Here is a 25533-nt window from a genome sequence, read left to right as displayed (position 1 = left end):
TGCTGCAGGTCCCTCAGCAACAAGGAGTGAATTTATGCCCAAGGCAATGGATTTCACTCAGAGGTAGCTGCTTTTAGCAATCTTTTCCTTACATCAAAGCCTAAATTTTGCCACCTTGAAACTTCTACCCTTAGACTAAGGTTAATGGAGCATACAGGCTAGTGAGCCTGTAGTGAGTATGCTCTTTTGAGCATACTCAAAAGAGCATATGAAAAGAAAGCATATGAAATTAATTTAAATGGAGCAAAACTGAGATACAGAAATTATATAACAAGTAAAAATTTATTAAAAATATCAAAATTTCTGAACACAAAACATTTTATTAAAAAACTATTACTTTATTTTCAAATTGTTCTTCACATTTTACTACAATCCATCTCAGAGCTACTTCTCAAGTTACCCTATAAATAGGCTGTAGTTTTCTTTTCATGAAGAAACAGAATATGTAGGAAAGGATGATGTCACACACCAGAAGGAGGTGGATTCTTATGAATACAACCAGGACAGCAATGCAAAGAGTCGTGAATAAACAAATCACAGTCCACACAGAATACATTTTGGCACACAGTGCAAATATAAACCTGCGATAGAGAGTGGAAGGAAGGGCAGAGAGAAAAAAAAAGTTAAGATTAATTTTCAAATGTTAAGTCTAACACAAGAATTTAAGAGATACATTATGCAGAAATAGCTAAGAGTCACTTTTAGAAGTGACTTTAGGGCATTAGTTATTTCACTCTTTTTATTTATTAATCATTCCCCTATTTAACTCATTCATTTTATAACAATGATAGTTACATTTTTTGCAATGATGAAACAAAATTTTTAGAATTCTTGCTGTAAAAATTTTTTAATGATTTTTAAAAATGTTTCCTACTAAAATGGTAACAAACAAAATAAGGCTGATTTTTCAAAAAAAATTTTAAAAACATTATACTTTCAAATCAATTTTATTCCAAAACTATTACCAAAATATACTTAGTGATGGGAACTGTTTGTTATCAGTAAGTGTTTTATAACTGGGAGAAATACTGATTGCAATAACTCATCCAGAAAGCACTGTGCAATAATTTTCACTTCCTCTTTACTTACAAGCCAGTATTTTGCAGTTTAGGTGCTAGTTATGAATTCAGAAAAGGATTGTTTCAGCTGATCACATTTTCATTTTAAAAATGAGTATCTTATCTTTCTCTCTTTCTTCCCCTGCTTCTTTGCAAAGGTAGGGAAATGTGGATATGGAACATTGGATAGAATATCAGCCTTTGATTTTGCTAAACTTTCTTCATCTCTTTTTTATTCTTTATTATAAGGGATGGCTCTCTGGGAGGGGGATACAGTGGGAATTTAGATGACATAAAAAAAGGTATCAATAATATGATTTTTTAAAAAAATGAGTGTCTTGTTTCTAAATTCAGTGTTTATTATATCTACCCCTTCTATGGCAGAGAGGCAGGGGACCACAGGGCAGAACATTACATACAATGTCAAACTGAATTAATGTATTGACTGTTGTTGCTTAAATATTTTTCTGTTACAAGGGAAAAGATAAGAATGTCCAAAAATGAGTGATATACAAATAAGAATAACAAATAATAAAGCTCATAAAAAGAAATTCAGTGGTTTTTTTCTGCAGTTATGTTTATTTTATAAATTGGCTTTGAAATTCTGTCCAAACCATGAAACCATTTTTCCAAATTTGATAATAGTATAAACTAAAAATCAAGACCATTGATGTGAACCTAAATTAGTGATCACTGCTGTCATATCTGTTTCTTAAATAATCAAACTAGATTCATACATGTTTGTTTAAACACCAAAGTTTTTATTGTGAAAACGTTTTTTCTGTTCCCCTCAAACTGAATGTGTGTGTGTGTGTGTGTGTGTGTGTGTGTATATACCTCTCTCCAATTTTGCCCAATTATACAAAATGAAAATTAGTACAAAAAATGGCATAGCCAAAAATCTAAGACTACAAGTACACTTATTATTTCATAAGGCCTACATTTCTACCATAATAGGTGTATTCATTCAATGAATGAATCTTATCACTAAGAAAACCAATACTGCAGTCATGTGATTGATTTTTACCAATCTGTGATGGTAGCCTATATCAGATAACCTCATCCATTGTCCTTGGCTGACACAGAGCAAAAAAGATGGTTAGGTTAGACATTCTTATCTGCTACTAGTATATTTTTCTCTGGGGGCCCTTAGATTACTTCACAGAGCCTCAGAATTTTAAAAGCACATAGTCTGAATAGCACTGGGGAATACTATTAATTAAACTCCTCTATTTATAACTTTAAATAATTTTATAATAGAGTTCTAATATGTATTATGAAGTAGAGACTTAAATCTTACAAATTAAATACAAAGGAAGCTTATACAAATTACTTAATAGCATAATTAGAAAATACTGGGAGTGTAAATTCAAAACAATTAAACGTTTGAGACAACTTGTGAAATTTTAGTCCCATCTTTAAAAAGTAACTGAAGAATTCTACCATACTAAATAGTCAAATGTTATGCAAGGAAAGCTCATTGAACTTTCAAAAGTAACAAACTTTTTATTTTCTTCATCCTCTTCCTAGTGCCACTTTAAACTGACATAATAAATAGAAATCCCAGATATGAGCTTCCCTTATAAAAATGATCAGGCATTACTTCAGGAGAAATGTGGAGAAATAGCTAGAGAGCCTTCAGTGAGAGTTTAACCTCTGAACTTTCCATCTCCTAATTATGACCTGATGTATGCTGAGGAATGAATCATTAGTTCTGGGAGCTAGCTGGATAGCAGTCTGGTCCTTAAGCACTTCTTTATCCTTTAAAAGCTTTCCTAGTACTCTTCCTAAGAGAAGCATTAAAGATTTCTTGGTAATTACAAGCCAAGTAAACTTACATGTTGATCTTTTAATTCCCCTAGGCAGCCCTGACAAAATCTGGGGGGATAAAAAAAAGAAATATTCTTAATTACTTTTTAAAAATATAATTACCTCCAAAATAACATTTTCTACTAAGTTCTATCAAGGCAAAATTCTAACCACTAGAAATAGTGCCAGAAAAATACAATAAATTATAATAAATTGAGATCCTCCAGATTTTATTGCACTTCACTTTTAGAATAAAGACATAAATGACACATTAGGGTCAGTCAATAAATAAAAATAAAAGCATTCATGTTGTTCTTTAAGGTTTGCAAAATGCTTCACAAATATATCATTTTACCTTTGCAACAACAGTTGAGTGCTATTATTATCCCCATTTTCCAAATGAGAAAACTGAGACAGAAGACAAGTGATCTGCACAGGGTCATACAGCTATTAAATGTCCGTGGTGAAATTTGAACCTGTCTTTGACTCCAGGTCCAATGCTATCCACTGAACCACCTAGTAGTCTCTATAATTAATTCACCCAGTCAATCAAGCCATAAGAATTATTTAGTATCTACTGTATGCCAGGTACTGTGCCAGGACCTAGGAGTACAAAGACAAAAGAAAAAATAGTTTCTGCTCCTAAGAAGCCCACATTCTAACAGGAGAATCAATTAGAATATACATACAAAAGACACACAAAAGGGAAGAAAAGTGAAAAGAAATAGTAAATGGGGGGAGGGCATGCACACATAAAGAAGGTGGAGTCCAAGCTGGGCCTTGAAGGAGGCCAGGGATTCTAACAGATGGTATGAGGAAGGAGTGTGTTCCAGGCACAGGTGACAGTCAGTACAAAGACACAGAAAAGAGAGATGGTGCAGTAGTGGTGAGGAATAGGAAAAAAGGCCAGCTTGACTGGCCTGTAGAGTTCATGTAATTAAGGCTAGAAAGGTGTGTTAGGGCTGAGTTATAAAGGAAAAGTCTTAAATGTCAAGCAGCAGGGACTTATATTTGATTCCAGAAGTAAGAGGGTATGAGTGAAATTTATTGATTCATTCAATCAAAAAAGTCTCCAGGAGTACCAGTGTTAGCACAAATAAAGAAGTGCAGCAGTAACTGTGTAGGGGTAGGAAAAAAGGCAGGTGATGCTGAAAATCAGCCTAAGAAAGGCACCAGTTCTTTTTCCACTGACATGCCCTATGAGCAGTACATAGAAAGTAGGAGGAGCCACCATGTCTGTGCCTAGATTTGGAAGGATTAGAACAACTTAACTCTTATTAGGCTAAGAATTTCCTGTACTAGCAACAAATGATTCTTATCTAAACTTTGCATTTTCTCAGAACCTAGCATAGTATTCTGTACATAGTACGTACTTAACAAACATTTAATTGTTTAATTGAAATCTTACCTATTCTTTAAAGCAGAACCTCTACTAACCAGGACTTGAATTCTTTTTGTTCATTCTATAGACATTTCTGAAAATAATAAAGCTAAGTTTCTTTTAAAATACTCTCAAATTCAGACTGACATTCCCCATAATTAGTCAAAATTATTGAGTTTTTAACCACAAAGTCATAAAATGTAGTATGGAAAGACACAACAGCAACATTGTCATGACTTTGATATATCGTCTGGAAGAGCAGACTTGGCAATTGCTATATTCAATTTTATGAGACTCGTATTACAGCAGTAATCCAACAAGAAGGATAGTATACATTTATTTAGAACTTTAAGGTACACAAAGCCCTGCCCCATGCAACCTGATTAGATAATTAGTGCAGCTGTTATCTTTATTTAGCAGAAGAAAGAGTAGAATCTTGGAGAAAGGTGACTTGCCCAGAGTCACCACATCAGAACTGGGACACGGAAAGGCTCCTGAGAACATCTGGTCCAATTTTCTCTTTTCATAGATAAGGAAAATGAAACCCAAAGAGGTTCATAATATGCCCAAGATCAACCGAGGCTTGAATTCATATCCTTCTGATCCAAATCCAGCATTCTTTCCACTGGACTACATCCTGTTCCCATGCAGCATCTTATTTTCCTTTCACAAAAATTTAGACAACATTCATCTCCAGGAGACCAAAACAAGGGATCCTGCCAAGGCTAGCCTTGCTGACTTGTTCAATTTAGGAATAAACAATCTATCCAATGTTTCTAAATAATTATAACATGCAAAATGTTATAGCTATAAATCTATTTTACCTCTCCCCATTATATTCTTCCAAGGAAATTTCTTGAAAAGACTCCAAAGGAAACAGATGATGATAAGACCGTGCCAGATGGGGAGCAGATACCAATGTTAAACCTAATATTTAAAACAAACAACAAGTTAAATGCTGAAAATAAAGGACAATGACCAAAAACGAAATTGATAAACCTCAACTAAGATCTTCCCTATCAATTCCTGGGAACATCAACTTCACGCATCATTGTTTAAATTTGTGGGCACACATCATAATAAGGCTTAAAATCATTCAACTGTACATAATAAATCTGCAATAGCCAAAAACTCACCATTCTTTATAATAACTTTCCTTTTGTGAATGAGAAAATTGAAGACTTTTTTTTTAAATTAAGGACTCTATTTGACCATCTTTCAGGGCTATCAGTTTCTTAGGTAGAGAGGAAAGGAACTCTCATTTCAAAACCTAAATTACACTTGAGCTCCAGGAGAGTTACCTCTTATGTCTGGTATCTTTACTCTGCATATTTTTCTATAACTTTCTAATCAATGCACAAAAGAATTATTGGAGCAAATTTTTTAGTCAACAGTGGTTCTTCCCTGAGATAATCCTCTGGCAAATGCTTGACTCCATATATAATAGCACATGTCAGGAGTCAAGTGATTATATAAGTAGGGTAGAGAGGAATCCTTTCTACTGAGCAAAAGAAAACTCAAGAGATATAGGAAATAGTGAACTTTTAGATTTACTTAAACCAAAATCACAAGGCAGCCTTACTTCAATTTCTTCATTTAAAATATAAGGGAGCCAAGACCCACAAGGCTTATTTTGCTTATCCAAGGTCATCCAAGTAGTAAAGAGCAGACCTGTGATTGAAGGCAATCAGTCAGATCATCAAAGCAAATAAAGTAAAATTATGAGTAATGGTGACTTACCACAGATTTTGCATTCAACTGGAAGTTCAGAGTACTTTGCCCGACACTGTGGACAGAAGTACCCTCCTAAAGTAAGGCCTGGTTCAGTACTGCTATCCAAATGCCTTGAAGGAAAAAGTTTGAATGATCACTTTTTTAAGTAATGAAGAAATTTCTGAATAATAATTATTAAACTAATGAATGTGAATGTGTCCAAATGATATAGTTTTTTTAAATAAAATTTTATTGATAGCTTGTTTTTACATCACCTACATTTCCCAATGCATCTTTCCCCTCACCTCTCCCAGAGAACTATCCCGAGTAATAAAGAATAAAAAAGAGGGGGAAAAAAGTTCAGCCAAATTAATCAACATATCAAAAACTCTGACATTATATGTAGCATTCCACACCCACAGCCCCCCACTTCTGCAAAGAAGTGGGAGTAAATGACTCTTCATAGTTCTTGGGGTTCAAACTTGGTCACCACAATTTCACTGAATTCAGTTTTGACTGTTTCTTATTATTATTTTTCTTTCCATTCATGTTGATTTAGTCATCGTGTATTTTTCTTTCCTGGCTCTACTTACTTCACTTTGCATCAGTTCATATGTCTTCCCATGCTCCTCTGTAGTCACCATGTTTTAGAGCACTATTATATCCCATTATATGTTATATAATGTATATATATGTATTATAATTTGTTTGGCCACTGACCAATTGATGATGCTGTTCATTTTGATATGATAAGAAATTTTAAAATGTTGACATCCTTAATGTTCAACTACTCTGGGATTTATTCACATCAATTCCAATAGCAGCCAAGTATTTAGTACCAAAATCAACAATTTGGCCAAGAAACTATTTTAAACTAGTCATTTCATTAAGTTTCATCGTCTTTTGCTTGTAATACATTATGAAGGATTAAATAATGTGCATTTCTGTCAACGACAAAATTTTTAAATCTTTACTTACGCCATGCTGAAAGAAGGTTTAGCATCCTGATCAGACAAAGAGGCAATGGTGTGCTGCGGAAAACCTTCAAAAAAGAAAATGTTTTAATTTCTTTCTCTGAATCAAACAATTCTATGATTTAGTTCCTGAATTTTTTCATACAGCAGTACAAAGACAGTTTGAGCAAACTTCATTTCTCTACTTCCTAGATGCCTTCTAGAGATCATCTCCTAGGTAACTAAATATGAGAAAAGAGTCTACAATAAAGTTGAGAATAAAAATTTAAGGCAAAATAAGTAGGATGATAGGTGTAATTCTGCACACAAAGAGGGGAACTCTAGCTCCCAGGATTCCATGAGGTGGGAACAAAGGAAGTGGGCAAAGCAGTTGTCCAATGATGAAAATGAATGGAATGGAAAGGTGTTTATTAAGCACTTACCATGTGTCAAGCACTATGCTAAGTTCTGATAATAGAAACAGAGTCAGACAAAATGAGACAATCCCTGCTTTCAAGGAGCTTACACTCTAAATGAGGGAGACAACACATAAAGAAGGACTCATTTCAGGCAAATAAAAAAGCCAAGGGGTACTTAGATTCTGACCTAAGGAGCAAGAAAAATGGAAAAGCTGCAAGTACTTTAGGAAGCAATGGCCCAGCAGATGGTCACCAGACCAAGAAGATAGTGGATCCACAGGTCAAAATGGAGATGAGCTCTGGGTAGCTCTGGAAGATATGGAGGGAAGTAGGTGGTGTATGCATATCAGCATCCAGCCAGGAGTAGAAAGCTAGTGCTGAGTAGGAACTGGAATATGAATTTTGTGATACGTGTTCTCTAAGGATATAGGGGATTTATTTCACATGTCCAAAGATAATCAGTGAACCATACACATATTAGATGACTTTACTGATAACTGAAGTAATTCAAGCAAAAAATTGTTTGCCTTTCTTTTAATTATCTAGTTTGCAGGACACTAATGCACCACTGGTGGAGCTGTGAACTGATCCAACCATTTTGGAGAGCAATTTGGAACTATGCCCAAAGAACTATAAAACTGTGCATACTATTTGATCCAACAATACCACTGCTAGGTCTGTACCCCAAAGACATCCAAAAAAAAGGGAAAAGGACCTATCTGTACAAAAATATTTATAGTAGGTCTTTTTGTGGTGGCTAAGAATTGGAAATCAAAGGGATGCTTTTCAATTGGGGAATGGCTAAACAAGCTGTGGTATATGACTGTAATAGAAGATTACTGTGCTATAAGAAATGAAAAGCAAGATAATTTTAGAAAAACCTGGACTTACATGAACTGATACATAGTGAAATGAACAGACCCAGGAGAATGTTGTAAACAGTAACAGCAATATTTTAAGATGACCAACTGTTAATGACAACTATTCTCAGCAATATAATGATCTAAGACAGTCCCAAAGGACTAATGATGAAGCTTACTATCCGCTTCCAGAGGAAGAACTGATATTGTTTGAATACAGATTGAAGCATGCTATTTTTCACTTTTTCTTTCATGTTTTTCTTTTACTCGAGTTTTCTTGTACAAAATGACTAATATAGAAATGTTTTACGTAACTGCATGTGTATAACCTTTATCTGATTGCTTACCATTTAAGGGAAGGGGGAGGGGAGAGAGGAAGGATAGAATTTGGAACTCAGAACTTCAAATAAAAATGTTAGTACAAAAAAAAAGAATTATCTAATTTGGCTAATAAGACAATCAGGAATTCACAGAATAAATTCACAAGTTCACTTGAGCTGAGTGAATTTTAAGTGGTGATGAATCAAAAGTGATTATTACTTATTTCCTCAGAAATTAGAAAATTCTGCAAAATTCCCTCATATTTCACTGTCTTCATTTGAAGGCATACTTCTATAAGTTAAACTTTAAACCTCACGTATAGTACAACAAATTAAGATTTTAGTTGTAATTTGTACTTAAAAAATCAATATGCTACTTTCATGCTTAACATTTTTTAAATAAAGGAAACCGAAAATACTAAAGCTCTTAATGAAATATTTTAGCAAATAAGACTGAAAACCAGGAAATTTAAATTTAAGAATTACTTGAGAGATATAATATAATATCACTTTGTGAAAGTGAAGTCACAAGTGAATATTCTATGAATGTGTTCCCTTTACATTATAAATCTATTTCATCATTGTAATGCTATATTACCGTGCTGTCAGAAATAATAAAGATGAAGCATATAGAAAAATAAGAAAACTTACAATAACTCATACAGAGTGAAGTGATCAAAATCAGGAAAATATATACAACTACAACAATGTAAATGGAAAGAACAAATACATGAAACTGAACATTATATTTATAATGACCAAACACAGCCGTGGAAGACTTCAGAGTAGAACTTGCTTCTTCAATGCACTCATGAATGGGATACACTGCACATACTGTCAGACTTAGCTGATATTTTCCTTAGCTTTGCTGAACTACTTTTTTATAATTCTTTTTTAATCTGTTACAGGGATGGCTTGCTGAGCAGGGGAGGACAGAGGAATAAATTTGGAAATAAAGGTGACATAAAAACAAAATAAATCAAAAGGAAGAATTTTTTTTAGTTAAAACTAATTCTTTTGTTAAAAAAAACCTGATATTTTAAAAATTACTCATTTTGAAGAGTCAGTATTAGAGGGATTGTGGGAAGGTAGGCACACTAATACACTGTTGGTAGAACTAGGAATCCACCACTTTGGAATTTACCACTTTGGAAAGCAATTTGGAATTCCGCAAATGAAGTGAATAAAATAGCTATACTCTTCGATCTAGAGATTCTACGGTATGGATTTGATCTAGAAATTCCACTAAGTAGGGACATAACCCAAGGAAATATAAAGCCCTCATATGCATCAAAATATTTATAGCCAACACTTTTTGTAGCAGCAAAGAACTAGAAACAAAGTAGACATCCATTGACTGGGGAATGGCTAAACAAATTGTGGTAAATTGATGAAATGGAATTTTTACTATGCTATAAAAGATGACAAATATAATAAACACAGAGAAGCATGGAGAAACTTACATGAACTAATAGAGAGTGAAATAAGCCGTCAAGAAAACAATATGCACAATAATTACAACAATGTAAATTAAAAGAGTAACCACAATAAAACAATCTAAAATGAATGTTGCAAAATTACAAAGAAAAAGCATGTCTCAAAGAAGAAATGAGAAGACATCTCCACTCCAATCCTTTATGGAAGTGGGAGGTCTCCTGGTTTGGAAAACTGAACATATTTTCAGAATTTTCTCATGTATTTATTGGTTTTGATTTTTTCCCTCTTTTCCCTTTTTTTTTCTTTAAAAAAATTTATTATACGGGATAGCTCTGTGAGAAAGGGTAGGGATACTGAGAAATTCTGGCAATGTAAAAACAAAAGATCAAAATTTATTTTTAAAAATAAAAGGAAGTTGAGAATAAAACTTACCCATACGAATAAGAGAGCATTCAGAACTTGAACTGGCAGGTGGAGGACTAACATGATGTGTAAGGAGTTCTTTATAATGACTTTCATCTAAAATAACATGATATGTTCCTAAAAATCGGGAGGAAATATAAAAAATTTCGCTTTTAACCATACAATCAAAACATTGTTTCTATAAAATTTCATTAGTCATTTTAGCCATAAAAACATAAAATACAAAATTTGAAATAAAAAACTTTAAGGTAAATTATCATTAAAAAGACTTTATTTAGATAACTTTCCCAGATAGACATCAGCTAGCTATAATGTAGCTAAAATTATAATTTAGAAAGATCAAAGTTATAAAGAATCTTTTTCAAGGACTTAACACGGAAATTTTTCCTTTTTATTTCAGTCTCTCTGAAAAATGCAATTGATTATAAAAGTTCCTTGGTTTTGCAAATGGATGATACCCTCTTATATAAACAATGATAAAAATAAGATGGCTGCCAGTATTTTTGGCTATAAGATATACAGTGCTATCTTAAGTTGAAAAGCCATCAAGTGTTGAATGACTTAAATAAGGCAATTCAAGAAGTTATACTTCCTAAAGGAGGAGATGCTGAGTATTCTATATACTTACCACCAGTTTCACGAGCAAGTACAGTGCAAACTCGAACTTCTGCAGACAAGCCGATAACAGACACTCTAATTTTAGCTGCCTTTAAACTCTTCATAAGAAACAAGAAAGAGGGAGTGGTAGAGATATTCGATGATCATTTAACAGCTATGTTAAATATACAGAATATATAAAACACTAAGTTTATCTTCCAAGTTGTAATTTTGTTCTACTTTTAAAGCAAATGAGCGTCACCTTGATTAGATCATAGATGTTAGATGGATCACAGGTGGTGAGACTGCTAAAGATGATCAGGACTTCTCTACTTGTGTGCCCTGGCATATGTCTAAAGATAAGACAAAATACACTATGATTAGGAACAGGAAATTATATTTCCATAATCTATATCCAGCTAAAAGAGTATAGATAGTTTAAAATTACAGGAACATTAAGGAATGAGGCATTCATTATATAGTGACATCTTAGGGAGACACTGAGGTGATTTCAGTTGTTTCACTCCAGCACCAAATGGTTCCAAATTAATGTCTGTTTCTTAAAGATTTTCTTTCTAACACTTTGAATTCAGCTGTCATTTTATATCATCAGTGGGCCTACATATGTGCTAGATTATTCGATTATGCCATTTCTAATTTGCTGTACACTCAGAAATTAAATAACTACACTTGTTAGAAATGTTTTTAAAATGAGAAGAATGTTCAAAGCAATATGTAATAACATTTATAAAGAATTTTGCTTACAAAGCAATTTCCTCATAACAATCCACTGAGGTACTACAGTGTTATTATTCTCATTTTACAAATGAGAAGAAGGAGGCTCTGAGTGGTCACACAGCTAGTAAATTAAGTGCTAGAAGCAAGATTAAATCCAGGTCCTTCTAATTCAATCCAGTATTCTACATGCCATACTGTGATGCCTCTGTAGTAAGACCAGGTGATTCACATGAGTAACTCCAACTCAAGAGTAACAATGATAATAACTGATATTTCTAGAGCGTAGAAAGTGATTTGCAGAAATTATTTGAAAGTTACAACAACCTGGCATTAGTATGTATATTAGGTATTACCATTCCCAACTGATGAATGAGAAAACTCAGGCCCAAAGAACTTAAGTGACCTGGCAATGGCCACAAAGCTGGTGGTGACGGACTGATCCTGAATCCAGGTCCTGTTCTTTCCCCTATCACCAAAGCCTTAATAAACCCTTCTTATTTGCCTGCTGTCTGCAGAGCACAATGCCCTGGATACAGGACTTAGCTTTAGGAGATTGGCCATTCAGGGATATTTCTTACTTCCTGATAAATGGAAGATTGGACTGTTATAGATAGGTGAGACTGCCAGATAAGCCAGGTATATATGAGTTCTAGGCAAGGACACTAGGGGAAAAGTCCTGTCCTATATTCAATGAAAGTGAAATCAAATCACCAATTCTTACACTGAATTTCTTATACCAATTGTTTTTAAATATCTATTACATTAAACATATTTATTTTGAAATACAGTTAAAATGGTTAATAATTATCCACACATCTCTAAAATTTGCAGTGAACAAGATACTTGACTCCAGAAACCTAAAGTGAGGGAAATAAAAATATTTTCTAATATCACCTCCAAATAGTACTATACAACATAAATACCCTTATAGTTCCCCTAGCAATTAACAATATTGTTACAACTATAATTTTACAGACCCAGTCTAGCACTTTAACTCCTTTAATAACGTAACAATTTAAATTAAATAATAGAACATGTAAAACACTGACTTTAGTGTCTGCATGGCCAGGTTTAAGGAATTGTAGAGAGATGGCTCTCCATGGCAGGTCATATCTACTGCTTTCTTGAGAGAGGCTATATGCTTCCTTGGATTTCCTAAAATGTAAATGAAATTATATATACATATATACACAAACATACATACATACATACATACCTACACATTCATATGCATTAGTTACACAATGAAATCCTATTAAGATTTTCCACCTAAATATCTATGTTGGTACATATGTTGCTAATACAGTAAAGTCTTACAATTAACACTTTCCTCAGAAACGATCAACAAATTCCATTTTTCTTTTACTCTGAAACTAGTTCAGGACAGAGATTCTCTATTTGAATAGCTGATGCTTTCCTTATCTATGCAAGGTGTTAACAAATACTTAACACTTTGATGCTGGTTAGCTGATGCCTAAATTGATGCTGAGGAGGTGTAATAAGTGGTTCCTTGAGAAGGTATTAAGGATACTTAGGATGAAGGAAGTCTCATTTGGGCAGGTATGGCTCCTTGGTAATCAAGTATTACAAAAAAACAAGCTAGCTAACACTAATTAATGATCTGCCTTTCTATCTCCCACAGTACCTACAATAGTGGTTTGTATTAAAGTCATCCAATAAATATTTTTCTATCAATTAAATTGTCACTTTATCATTTCTAGCTTTTGCAACACTTCACCCCTCAGAAAAATGTAAATGAAAGGTGTTAACGTAACAGAGTTCCTAGAATCACACCAGAAGGAAATTTAGAAATCATCTAGACCAGGAACTCTTAACCTTTTTAGTGTCATGGGCCTTTTTGGCAGTCTGGTGCAGCCTATGCACATTTTCTCAGAATAATGTCTTTAAATGCATAAAACTACAAATGAAATCAATTATATTGAAACATAGTTACCAAAATAGTTTTTAAAAAAATTAATGGATGCCAGATTAAGGATCTTTGATTCTAGTCCTATGCACCTGTTTTATAGATTAAAAAATGAAGACAGGAGGAGTTAAGTGAAAGGGCCAGAGATGAGTTCTAGAACTTAAGTCTCCTCAATCACAAACCAGTGTACGCCACTGAAGTTACTATCCCAAACTGGTCCTACAGAAGCTTTGTCAGAAATAAACAACAGCTATGTCAGAGAAATTTACTATTTAAGGGAATAGTGAATTTAATCCAAATAAAGTAGCTCATTACTGATAAATGCTGGTAATTGCAATGAAAGGAGTCTGCATATAATGCATAATTTCATCCATTCACACATTCAAGGTGCCCAGGGTTCAACAGCAGGCAACGTGGTTTTACGTAACCTGTGTACTGAATAAATATTCAATTCAGAGTCGACTCTATTATTTAGAAGTTCAGTTGCAAATTTTCTGAAGACATCATTATTCTTTTCTCCTTTTTACCAAGGAAAGAGAAGAACTGATTGTATTTTTTTATCAGAACATTTGCCAGTTTAAATGTAACTTAATGTAAAAAGAAATCTTTAAAAAAATAACAACTAAATGTAATGCTTATGATTTTTTCTGTGCTCTTTTAACTCAGAAGGTAAATTATTTAATATTTAATTGATTTTTGAGCAGTTCTGCTGAACTTCTTTGCCTTTACTCTAAAAAAAAATTCTTCGTTATACAAGAGAGAAAGTATACAAGGGGAAATGTAGGTATTATAAAAACAAAAGATGCTGATGGAAAATTATAAAAAGAAACAAAAAAAATTTAATCAATTTCAAGGTTAGGCAGTTTCCCTGACTGGTCAACATCATTAATAGTAGTAGTTTAAAAGTTCTTTAATATATGCAAGATTTTAGAGAACTTGAAAAAATGCATTTAAAGTCACTATACTATCACAGTGACCAAAGAGCAAAATTCAGTCTAAGTGAGGTTCACTTAAGTATTTTGTTATAAAGTAGTTTCCGAGGGTGCATTGAGGGCACGAACATAACAAATTACAACATCCAAGATTAGGTAAATAAAGAACCAAAGAACTTCAAAGCTGGAAGGAATACTACAAGTCCCATAGTCTAATCTCCCCATTCTCCAGATGAGTACAGAAAAGCCTAGGCAAATGGTGTTCCTGTCTCAGGTCATACAACCAGTACAAAGCAGAGCTATTATTTGAATCCCAACCTCTTGCCTCTTAGACCAATGGTCTTTCTACAGTGTCATGCAAGAGAATGATGATTAACGGGTATGGTTCATGATGTTTCAAAGCCCACAACCTGATCTAAACAGCAGTGATTAATACAAACGTATAACAAGCAGGACATACCTGAGAGTTCTGTCAGCTTTTCAGCTCTCTTACTCTTAGTTACGATTATCCCAATCTCAAAAATAAATCAAAACCTTCTATTATTCTTACATATTAAAATTTGTTATTGTCATAAGAACTGAAATAAAACAAGCAATTAATTACCAAGAGATCATGATTCACAGTGGGCATTTGCTTATTATACTTCAAAAATTTTTTGTCAAAATTAATTCAGTTATAAGATTCCACTGGATTTACTGCTTAATTCCTAATATGCCTTTTTTTCTTGTATTGCTCAGCTCAGGGCAAACACTTGGGACGTTTACTAATCCAGGAAAATATGACCTAATTCATAATTGATTTTTTTAACCCTATCCGATTCTTTAAAAAAGACACTAAAAACACCTGATAAATATGGAATTGATTTCATTTGTCAATTACATTTGGTTATATTAACAGCAATCCAGTTTTACTTTCTATCACAGAGGTACATACCTGACTAATAGGATTCTGATCAAAATATTCCTCTACAAAGTATTCTAATAACTGTAAAAATAAAAAAAAAATTTACATATTAAATAAACAATACAAATATTTCCCATCAAAAGACCTTATACAGAATTTGATGAATGCTTATACTTTCTTTACTAGTATTCTGAATTATATACCACTATATGGTTCTTCAGATTTTTCCAATTCTTTATTTCATTTACTACCATATAATCACACACATTAATGATTTCTAAGATTTCTAGTTGATTTGAAATACTGAAATATTCAGAACTAAATGTAAAAAAAAATCATAACTTCTAGCTACACTGTAAAATCTATTTTAGGCCCTTAATTTTTTTTTAACCAAAATTAAATGTTGCAAAAATATAATAGGGAAGCCTGGCCCAGTTTCTCTGCAGTGGTTGGGGACCAAGGATATGGAAAAACTGAAGTCAGACTCGTTTGATAAATTCAGTTAGTTTCATAGAACTTTTTCCCCCTTTCTTCTTTTAAAATTCTTTATTATATAGAATGGCTTTCCAATAGGGGTGACAGGAGCAATACATTAGGAAATGTTGGTGACATATAAAAAAAGATATCAATCAAATCTTATTAATATGTCCCTCCTTAAAGAGCTGCCCTCTGAAGCAAAGAATAAGAGAAAGAAAAAAAGAAAACTAACAAATCTATCAATTGAGTTTGACAACAAATGTAATGTTCCACATCCAAAGTTCCCCACCTCTGGACTCTGCATAATGTTATAAATTCAGAGCAGCATCTAATCAAAGTAATTCATCTTCTGATGTACAGATAGGAATTAATTTTATTGGAGGAAGAAAACCTAACTACTCAAAACATATAGCTAAGCATTTCTTAACTACTGGAAGTATATGACTCATTTGTCTTCGTTTTCCGAGAGTAATAAAGGCTCTACCACTCTGTGATTCTGTGTGGTCTACTATTAATTACTAAAGATTAAATTATATGGATCTTAATTTTTAAAGAAAATTAGATTATGTATTTTTTTTGTTTTTATTTTTTAAATTTATTTATTTCTTCTTAGTTTTCAACATTCACTTCATAAGCTTTTTTTTTTTTTTAAAGGCAATTGGGGTTAAGTGACCTACCCAGGGTCACACAGCTAGTAAGTGTCAAGTGTTTGGTCTGAGGTAGGATTTGAACTCAGGTCCTCCTGACTAAAGGGCTGGTGCCCTATCCACTGCACCACCTAGCTGCCCCCTCCATAAGCTTTTGAGTTTTAAATTTTCTCCCCTTCCCTCTTCCAAGACAGTGTGCAATCTGATAAAGGCTTTACATACACATTCATATTAAACATATTTTCACATTAGTCATTTTGTAAAGAAGAATAAGAACCAATGGAGGAACCATGAGAAAAAAGAAACAAAACAAAACAAAACAAAAAAAGAGAGCAAATAGTATGCTACATAGATTATGTATTTAATGGCAAAGTTTGACGTAAGACATGCTTCTGTTTGGTTATTTGAAGTAGAAATGCATTATATTTTACTCATGAATGTTTTAAAAAGTAGGATATATAATAATATTATTTGCTGAGAGGAGGTGTGGTAATAAAAAGAACACTAGATATACTTACGTATGTGACCATACGCAAGTCACCTCACCTCTTCAGGTCTCAGTTTCCTTATCTGTAAAATGGCAGTGATGATGCTTACACTATTTCACTCCCTGGATTATTTTGAGGAAAGCATTTTGTAAACTTGATAAAGCACTACACATGTTTTATCACTATTAGAACCTGTGAATGAACTCAAGAGTTTTTAATGTTTTGTACTGTCAGGCGACCACACCAAGACATTTAATAAAATTCTTCACTTTTGAGCTAGTAACATCAACTCTTCTTCAGTTATAACTGTAAGTTTAAATCAAAATTGTGAATTCAAAAGTTGGTAAACTTCCTCTGATTTCTTTCTCAGCACACAATACAGCCCTCCAGTGTTTGAATTTCTTCAAAGGTTATTTCCTTAGATGAATAAAGTCTTATTAATTGAGGCTCTACTAATTTGGAATTCTGGATAAGTTACATAAGGGACTTGACTAACTTTACACCTGTGGATTACCAAATATGTACCATTTGTTACTAAATATTACATTACAATATTTACTAACCAAACAATTAAACTGTAATGCCAGGAAAATGTTTGGCTTCCTTAAGATAATAAATTACTTTCAATCAAGTTAAGACCACACATTTCTAAACTAATACTGAATGTTCTAATTAAAAGTAACTTTGTCTTTTGATTAAAAGAATCAGGTTGACATTTACTTAACAACACTGCTAACCACAAATTCAGTTCATGAAATTCATATAAATCAATAAAATTACATTTATTAAAAAAGACTGAGCAATTAAAACCCTGTCTTTTAATCAGTTTAAATTAGAGATGTTTTACCTTTAAAGTGCACGTCAGTCTATTAGGCTTTAAGTCCTGGTCTTCCATGGTTCTTGATCCGTCTACAACTACATAAAGGTGTCTCATCTGCAAAAATAAATAATGGAAAAATTTTAAGAATAAATTCTTAGCTTCAAAAAAAGTTGGTATTTGATGCTCATACTAACCCACACACAGACAATATGAGAACTGTACTTTTACAAAAACATAACCTAAAAAGTTTGTGGCCATGTTGCTAATTCTACAAGGCCCTTCAGGACCATCTGTACATTCATAGGCAAAATGCCTTTAACAGTGGGAAAAACAAATAAAAACATACCATTCCAAGTCGAACTTGTCCATGGTGCTCAAATATTCTGTTAAAATAGGTAAGTATTTCAGTAGAATACAATGTAATACCATACTACTAATACCATAATACTATGAAACCACAAGAAATATGCCACATTTTAAAAATGAAATAACACTGATAGAGCACAGGCCCTGAAGTCAAGAGGACCCGGGTTCAAATCCGGCCTCAGACCAAACACTTGACACTTTTTAGCTGTGTGACCCTGGGCGAGTCACTTAACCCCAATTGCCCCCCCCCAAAAAAACCCAAAAACAAAACAAAAAAATAAAAATGAAATAACATACAGTTAACACTTTTATGACCTCTCATGCTAAAGGAAGACAGAATATCATAACAGGAAGAAATAGTGTATTTGATGTCAGAAGAAAAGCTATGTGACCTTAGGCAAGTCACTAAGGCACAGACTCTTTGAGCTTCAGTTCACTTCTCTGTGAAATAGGGATAATACTGTACAACCAACCTACCTACCCACCCATCTACTATTGTACTACTTAAAGTTCTTATGAGAATCAAAAGAAATAACGTACATAAAGTTATTTTATGATCAAAAAGTACTATTTCAATGTGAACTACCATTCCTATTATGTCCCTGTCATGTTAGACCACATCCCCATTCTAGTCTCAAAGGTTCGTTAGGTCTTTCCTCTTACTCAACAGGCCCTGGGGTGGCTTCTTTGAAATATAACAGAGGTTAAAAAAAAAAAAGTCAGAGGCAAGAAGAGGAACTTACTTTAGCACATTACCATGAACTCAGAAGAATAAAGAGAAAGTAAATCTGAGTTAAATTAATTTTATTCTCTAGACAGTCTAATTCCTATGTTTTTAAGTTAACAAACCAGAACAGTTCAGTTATGGCTTTAAAAGAATGAATAAAAAAGAAAACATTAAGAATAATTTCTTAATATCCTCTGAAAAAATTTACCACTTGGAGTATAACCCTTTTCATAACCTTTTCAGTAGTGTATTATATTTAACTATTAACTGAAGGGTCACCTTCAGTAAAACACAGGAACTAGCCTTTTAGCTCATCCAGAGAGCTCTTTGGAGACTGTTTCTTTAGATTCTAGGAGTTACTGCAAAAGGCTGAAAATAATGGAAAAGAGTTCTGGAGGAAAAGAAAAAGCACAAACATAGGGACAATGGTTTTATGAAGAAAATCTTAGAGCTCAGAGAAAAGCCTTCCGTAGTTCTGAATATCTCTTTATCTCCTCGCAGAAAGGGACTTCAAAATTCACCTTCTGGGTCAAAAAATAAATCTAAGTAAGTAGCAAACTTCATTACAGATATGTCATGTGATTCTGCTTTATGCAAGGTCACTTTAAAGGGAAAATACAGACTCCAAAGTCTTGGAAGGAACAATGAGACTCCTGTTTTCTTAGCAATCAATAAAGGATGATCTAGTAACTAGATTCTAGTTGAAAACTTTTTAAGTGGGGGCTGCTAGGTGGCACAGTGGATAGAGCACTGACCCTGGAGTCAGGAGGACCTGAGTTCAAATCTGGCCTTGACACTTACTAACTGTGTGACCCTTGACAAGTCACTTAACCCCGATTTTCTCAACAAAAAACAAACAAAAAAAAAAACTTTTTAAGTAAACCCTTGGCTTACCTTTTTCTCTTGGCCTTGAAGAGAATGTCTTCTATGGTAGCTTTAAGTGATCCAGACTCATCTTCTTTAAGAATTTCCCTAAAAGCAATAATTATTTGGAAGGAAAAAGAAATGAAGGAAGAAAGAAAGAAAAAAGCTGAAAGGAACAATGATTCTTTAACCAAAAAAAAAAAACAAAAAACCAAAAAACAAAAAACAGAATAAGACTGCTTTCTGTCTTCAGGAAGGGGAATGGGAGGGAGGGAGAGAGAAAAAATTTGGAACTCAAAATCTTAAAAATGAATGTTGAAAATTGTTGTAATTGGAAAAAATAAAATACTATTTATATATTAAAAAAAAGCAGAACAAAACTAGATGATATTATATTTACCATGTTCTTTCATAGCCCCCTTCCCAGCGTTTTGTTTTTTCAGGTTCTTCATCCATTTTTCCTTCTGTGAGTTTCAATTATCAAAAAGTAAATACCCTGTAAGACAAAAACATTCAATTTTTATTAGTAGATTTTCAATGTCCGGAACAGTATCTGCCATCCAAATGGAAAAGATATTAACACGGAGAAAAACCTAGTAAGTCATATTTAAGTGAGAAAATTGAGGCCATCCGACATAAGGTCATCTTTCTCCCTTTACAACTTAGAAGTTCTATTTTCATTTCCTCCTCTTTCTGTCTGCTTTCCACAGGGGCCCTTCTTTTGTGTACTCCATCCCATCTCCACTGAGATGCTATGTCAATCATCAACTTTCTCTCAAGCATACTACATTTTCTTCTCTCCCTAGGCTTCTTCCCTTCTAGCTACAAACCTGCTTAGGTACCCTGCTGGAAACAACAAAAACCTGCCCTTCACTCTTCTACCTTTTCAAGCTATCACTCTCTTCTTCTCCTCCTTCAAGCCAAACTTCTAGATCATAGATTTAGAGGCCATCTAGACGAAGGGTTCTTACACTGGGAATCCATGGATAGATTTCAAGGAGACAGATTCAAGGACATTGTGAATGGAAGAAAAATGACATCTTTATTTCAATATAACTGGTTTCCTCTGTAATCCTATGGATTTTATTTTAGGCATTTAGAAATATTATTTGAGGAGTCCATGGCACAAAAAAGGATAAAATTCCTTATCTATGCCAATTTCATGTCACAGATGAGAAAAATGTGGTCCTAAGAGTTAAAGACTTGCCCAGGTTCACACAAATTATACGTTACACAGCCATGCCTGGAACACAGGCCTTCTGACTCCAAATTCCAAATGCTTTCCAAATGATGCTAATAAAGTAGAATATATATATACAATGCTTTTGCTTGCTCATTATTTTTCACTCACTTGACAAGTGGCTTCTGTTCTATCATTAGGAAAACTGTCTTCTTTCCACTACTTTTTTTTCAGGTCGCTTTATTCCTTGATGTCTCTGTATTTTAGATATTGTTGACCACAAACTAATTCTCAATCTCTTCCTCTTAAGTCTTTGATTGTCCTTCTCCCTACCCTGGAAAAACACAGGCATGCTCTAAAGCTCTGTCCTTGATCTTCTCCCTATACAACCTCTTTCTTTTGGTGATCTAATCTACTGTATCAGTTTCAATTATCACCTCTATGTAGACAACTCTCAGATCTCTATCTCCAGACCCCAAAGTCAGATCAGCATTTCCAAATGCCCATTAAACATCTTCTTCAACTCAACCAGTTCAACTGTAAAACTCAGTATGTCCAAAACAGAATTTAATCTTTGCTCCATGCCTGCCCATCTAAGAAAGAGACAGACAGACAGAGACAGATGAGAAGGCCAGAAAGAATCATAAGCCAGGCAGTTTCTAAAATTACATGTTGAATTTATTATATACTTAGAAAACAAAGCTTTATATAACAGTGATTCTAAGTTTCATGTTCAATCCTTTCCTTCTGTCATATGATATACATGCAACTCATCATTTTTATCTGCTGTTTAAGTTCAGGATTTTTAAAAGCTTAAGAAAAAAAAGTTAAAAAAAAAACCTTGCCCCTCTCCTACTTGCCTGACTCAAAATCTAGGCACGATCTTTGTCTTTTTTCTCTCCTCCCATCCCTATATAGAATCAATTGCCAAAGTCCTGTTAATTTTGCCTCTTTAGTTTCTCTCTCATAATTAAAATTCTCTCCTGGTTACTATCTCCTCCTATTTTAAAACATCCTACACATCACTGTCAGAGTAATCATCCTAATGTACAGGTATTCTCTAAAACCTTCAATGACTTCCCACATGGCTACCATGGTCTGCAATGGTTTGTAATATAAACCTCATTATACAACTGTAAAAGACGCAAAATGATTATAAGCAGTACAACCTTAAAAGATAGCAAAGAGCAGTGGAGGAGAAAACAAATCTGCAGAAAGCTTGGTGCAAGCCCCAAATAAAGCAGATTACCTCAAAAGTGTTTACAGATCAAATAGGAAGGACAACAGATGAAAATTATGCAACACACTTGCCAGTATTCTTGCATAAAATTATTTTCATTACCGACAGAACCATAATATTTGGAATAAATCACAAAATAAGGAAGTGCAAATAGCTCTTAAAATTAAAGTTGGATCAGTCAATATATCCATCTATGTCATAAAGGAAACCCATGGAGGTCATACAATTTTAAACACACTGAGCGATCAAAATATGTGAACAGCTTTAAAAAAAAGACCAATATTACCACAGAAAGATAATCAAGAGGACATCAATAACCACTGTCTCTTTCTTCACAGGATTTTAGGAAAATCATCTACATAAACATGAGAGTATCCTTGATAAAAACATAAGAAAAAAACTGACAGATCTTTGCAATGATTTTCTACATCTCCACTGTTACAGAAAATGACTGAAAAGTAAAAGGAATTTGAACTCTCACTTTATTATTAAAAAAAAAAACAAAACCACACTCACACAGAAAAAATGCAGCTTTACTTAAAAGGCTTTCCTTTAATAAGTTATCTCCTATGCAACCAATTAACCTTAAAAGTCAGTATCAATCCAATTCAAATGAAACTTTAAAATGAATATAATATAGAAGGCAATAGGAATAAAAATGGTGGGTCCCAGTAGGTTGGACAGAGAATCAATGAGAAACTTCAAACAGCAGGACTAATAGATATCATCAGTAAATTTTTGATAGGTAGAGAAGACAAGCTGGTCTTGTGGTGAAGATGAAAGATGACAAGTGGAAGCAGGAGTTCTCTACTGGTACCTTTGAACTGTCAGGAGACACGAAAGTTTCTAGCTCACTGGGTAGACCCTCAGTGTGGAATTTATGTTAGGACAATGAATAAGAGTTGCCCAGAATGGGCAGGCAGATATTCAACCTACATCATTGGATGGACACCCAAATCATAAGATCATAAAGCCACATAATCATCTGAGTAATGAATTCAGTGCTGAAGTGCAAATTGTGCACTGGTACTACACTGATATCCCCTCCCCATAAGTCACCTGCAAAGGACACCTGAATTCACACAGACACCAAACACTGACATTTTATTTATATTTAGCTCCAATAATATGTTCAGGGAAAATAATGGGTGACAGCTGGTTTTCTACATTTGCTGTACTAAAATCAAAATGAAAAATACTGAAACAAGCTGAATGTGAGACCAGAGCCAAGGTTGAAATTTTCATTGCTTCAAACAAACTTTAAATATCAGAAAACTGAGGAACACTACTAACCATCTTATCACACGGGGATTGGTAGAGGGAAGAGAGACTACAGACCATTCCGGGTCAACACTCTGGGAACCACTGACCTATTTAGAAAGCAGCCTCTGGTGAATTAGGTCGATTCTCTATGTAGGATTTAAGGGAAGGGATAGACAAATAATCACACATACTGAAAAGAAATGTGCATAGACAGGTTGTGATCTATACCACAGCAGTTTTGTAATGAGAATGGAAGCAGCTAGGTGGCACACTGTAGAGAGTACCCAGGCCTGGAGTCAGAAAGACTCATCTTCCTGAGTTTAAATTTGCACTCACACACTTACTAGCTTCATGACCCCCGGCAAGTCACTTCATCCCATTTGCCTTAATTCTGTCATCTGGGAAGCCAGCTGGAGAAGGATACGGCAAATCATTCCAGTATCTTTGCCAAAGGGGTCATGAAGAAACGACTGAACAGCAGTTTGATCCTCCTAAATGAAGTTCTTGTGAAAACAACACCTTACGTGATATTTTTAGCAATATCCATAATTTTAAATTCTCCAGAAAGCTGCCAATATCAAATCAATGCCTAGAATAGTTTCCCTTTAACAAACAAACGACTATTCGGGATTTTCCAAGAAGCATAATGTTTAGGGCCAGAAGAGATCATGGCTCATACTTTTAAAAATGGAAGGGATCTTAGTTAAAATGATTTTACAGATTAGGAAACTATGACTAAGAAAAATTAAGTTACTTGCTCCCAATCACACAATGAATGGCACAATCTGAACTCAAATCTTTCCAACTCAAACATCGCACTCACTACCTAAAGTTGGGGATCATCTTCCAAATCCTCTTATTTTGCAAGATGAGTAAGATGAGGGCCAGGGAGATTAAATGACTTGCCTAAACCCACAAGTTTAAGGGTCTAGAGATGAAACCTTCTTATATCAAAGTCTTTGCAATACACTACACCAGGAAAATTCTTATCCATCAAATTATCAAAGGTTCACCTTCTTGGGGTCCCAACACCAGGGGGAACACTTGCCAAGGAGTTTTCGGCAACAGCTGGTTGACATAGAGAGGTGGAAAAGGAAATACTAAGTCAGTTTACAATAATACTAATTGGCATTTACATAACGCTTTAACATTGCAAAGCGCTGTACACATACTAGCTCGTTTGACTCTCACAACAACCTTGTGAAGGGGTGTGTGTGCCCAGTTCACAGATGAGAAAATTGAGACTAAGGGGTTAAGTGATTTACCTTGGGTCACACTGCTAGTAAATGTCTGAGGTGAGATGTTCTGATTCCCAAATCCATTCATTCAATGCTACAATAAACACCTATTAAGAGCCTCAGTTGGAGCAGCAAGGTGGCACAAGGGATAGAGCACCGGCCCCGAAATCACGAGGACCTGAGTTCAAATCCGGCCTCAGACCAAACACTTGATACTTACTAGCTGTGTGACCCTGGGCAAGTCACTTAACCCCAATTGCCTTAAAAAAAAAGTGGGGGGGGGGGCCTTGGTGCCAGGCATAGGCTGAGCACTGGAGTCCAGCGCTCTTCACTTCCCTTACTGGTGGGTTCTACCCCAATCCACTCCTCCTCTCTCCAGGAAGCTGCTTCCCTTCCCACCTCCGATCACTCTCATCGCCCAGATTTAAATGGCCCCGGTTGCTTCCTCTCTTCCCCCCAATCCTTCAGACAAACCCTTTCCGGTTCCGGTAGCCTCGCCTCCTTCCTCCTCCTTTCCCCGGGCTCCAACAGTTCTCCCTGCCCCCCACCTCGGGTCAGGCCCCTCCCCTCTCCCGGCGCCCGGGGCAGCCTCCTCCCAGACCCTCCTCCTCTTCCTCTTGCTCCTGCTCCCCTCCTTTGGCGAGCTCCCCAGACCCCGGCCAGAATACTCACCGCGGCGCCGGAGAAGGCGACGGACCCCACAACAGCACGGCTGGCTACAGCCACTGGGTACGACTTGGGGGGGCGCCGAG

The 25533-nt window shown here is 34.6% G+C and overlaps 1 protein-coding gene across 2 annotated transcripts; it reads right to left on the bottom strand.

The window, feature by feature from the left end:
• Nucleotides 1-317: 317 nt before the first annotated feature.
• GTF2H2 (general transcription factor IIH subunit 2) lies at nucleotides 318-25533 on the bottom strand. 2 transcript variants are annotated; one of them, XM_027864318.1, is made up of 16 exons: nucleotides 25454-25533; nucleotides 20261-20356; nucleotides 19891-19968; nucleotides 18250-18286; nucleotides 17931-18017; nucleotides 15502-15552; nucleotides 15028-15082; nucleotides 12758-12863; nucleotides 11233-11323; nucleotides 11002-11089; nucleotides 10383-10490; nucleotides 6940-7003; nucleotides 5989-6092; nucleotides 5073-5175; nucleotides 2897-2936; nucleotides 318-581 (listed from the first exon to the last, which is right to left on the bottom strand). In XM_027864318.1, the coding sequence occupies exons 2-16, from the start codon at nucleotides 20314-20316 to the stop codon at nucleotides 462-464; spliced, it is 1188 nt and encodes a 395-aa protein (XP_027720119.1). In that variant the 5' UTR covers nucleotides 20317-20356; nucleotides 25454-25533; the 3' UTR covers nucleotides 318-461. The 2 variants fall into 2 exon arrangements, with proteins under 2 accessions (XP_027720119.1, XP_027720120.1); XM_027864319.1 differs by lacking the exon at nucleotides 25454-25533 and adding an exon at nucleotides 24557-24591.

This window comes from Vombatus ursinus, unplaced genomic scaffold (genome assembly GCF_900497805.2).
Source record: "Vombatus ursinus unplaced genomic scaffold, bare-nosed wombat genome assembly UNPS02014774.1, whole genome shotgun sequence".
NCBI lineage: Eukaryota > Metazoa > Chordata > Mammalia > Diprotodontia > Vombatidae > Vombatus > Vombatus ursinus.
The sequence above is the reverse complement of the archived record's forward strand: the minus strand, read 5'-3'. Positions and strand labels throughout refer to the sequence as shown.

Coding starts and splice junctions, on each gene's coding strand:
- GTF2H2 (XM_027864318.1), bottom strand. CDS start 20,316: ATGGATGAAGAACCTGAAAAAACAAAACGCTGGGAAGGGGGCTATGAA. Junction 19,969..20,260: donor GGGGGCTATGAAAGAACATG/GTAAATATAATA, acceptor TATTGCTTTTAG/GGAAATTCTTAAAGAAGATG. Junction 15,083..15,501: donor ATCAGAATCCTATTAGTCAG/GTATGTACCTCT, acceptor TTTATTTTTGAG/ATTGGGATAATCGTAACTAA.